Raw genomic sequence first — 433 nt, forward strand, 5'->3', positions numbered from 1 at the left:
ATACATTCTTATACATGTGTGTGCTTTTGCTTGTTTTAGTGTGTCTACGCATAGCTATAATCCAAGAAAATTTAATTTCAAAGGAATGCATCAGACATCTTGACGCAGGCCTTGAGGCGGCCGCGGCAGTGCCTCACCTGGCTGGCACATGCAGGCCCCGGATATGTGGTCGCACTTGGCACCGTTGGCACAACTGCAGTTCATGGCACAGCCTGCGCCGTAGCTCCCCTCAGGGCAGGCTGGCGGAGCAGATCATGCGTCACGGAGTTAAGAGTTTGGCGAAGATCACATAGGAAATTAATTAGAGAAAGACTGAAAACACTGATTCTGCTTTTCATGACGACACTGATAAGGTTGATACGTAGATAGTAGTAATAAAGGTGATAATGAATGTAAATAATCATAAGGACAGTCTGTTAATGCCGATTATGTA

General features: G+C 45.5%; 1 protein-coding gene across 1 annotated transcript in view; it reads right to left on the reverse strand.

Annotated features, from left to right (window-relative positions):
• The window catches only part of LOC119585909 (multiple epidermal growth factor-like domains protein 6), a 4,752-nt gene that overhangs the window by 432 nt on the left and 3,887 nt on the right, over positions 1 to 433 (reverse strand). Inside the window, exon 10 of the mRNA XM_037934631.1 lies at positions 138 to 239. Coding sequence (XP_037790559.1) covers positions 138 to 239 — 102 coding nt within the window. The remainder of the gene's footprint in view (positions 1 to 137; positions 240 to 433) is intronic.

Source organism: Penaeus monodon, chromosome 20 (genome assembly GCF_015228065.2).
Source record: "Penaeus monodon isolate SGIC_2016 chromosome 20, NSTDA_Pmon_1, whole genome shotgun sequence".
NCBI lineage: Eukaryota > Metazoa > Arthropoda > Malacostraca > Decapoda > Penaeidae > Penaeus > Penaeus monodon.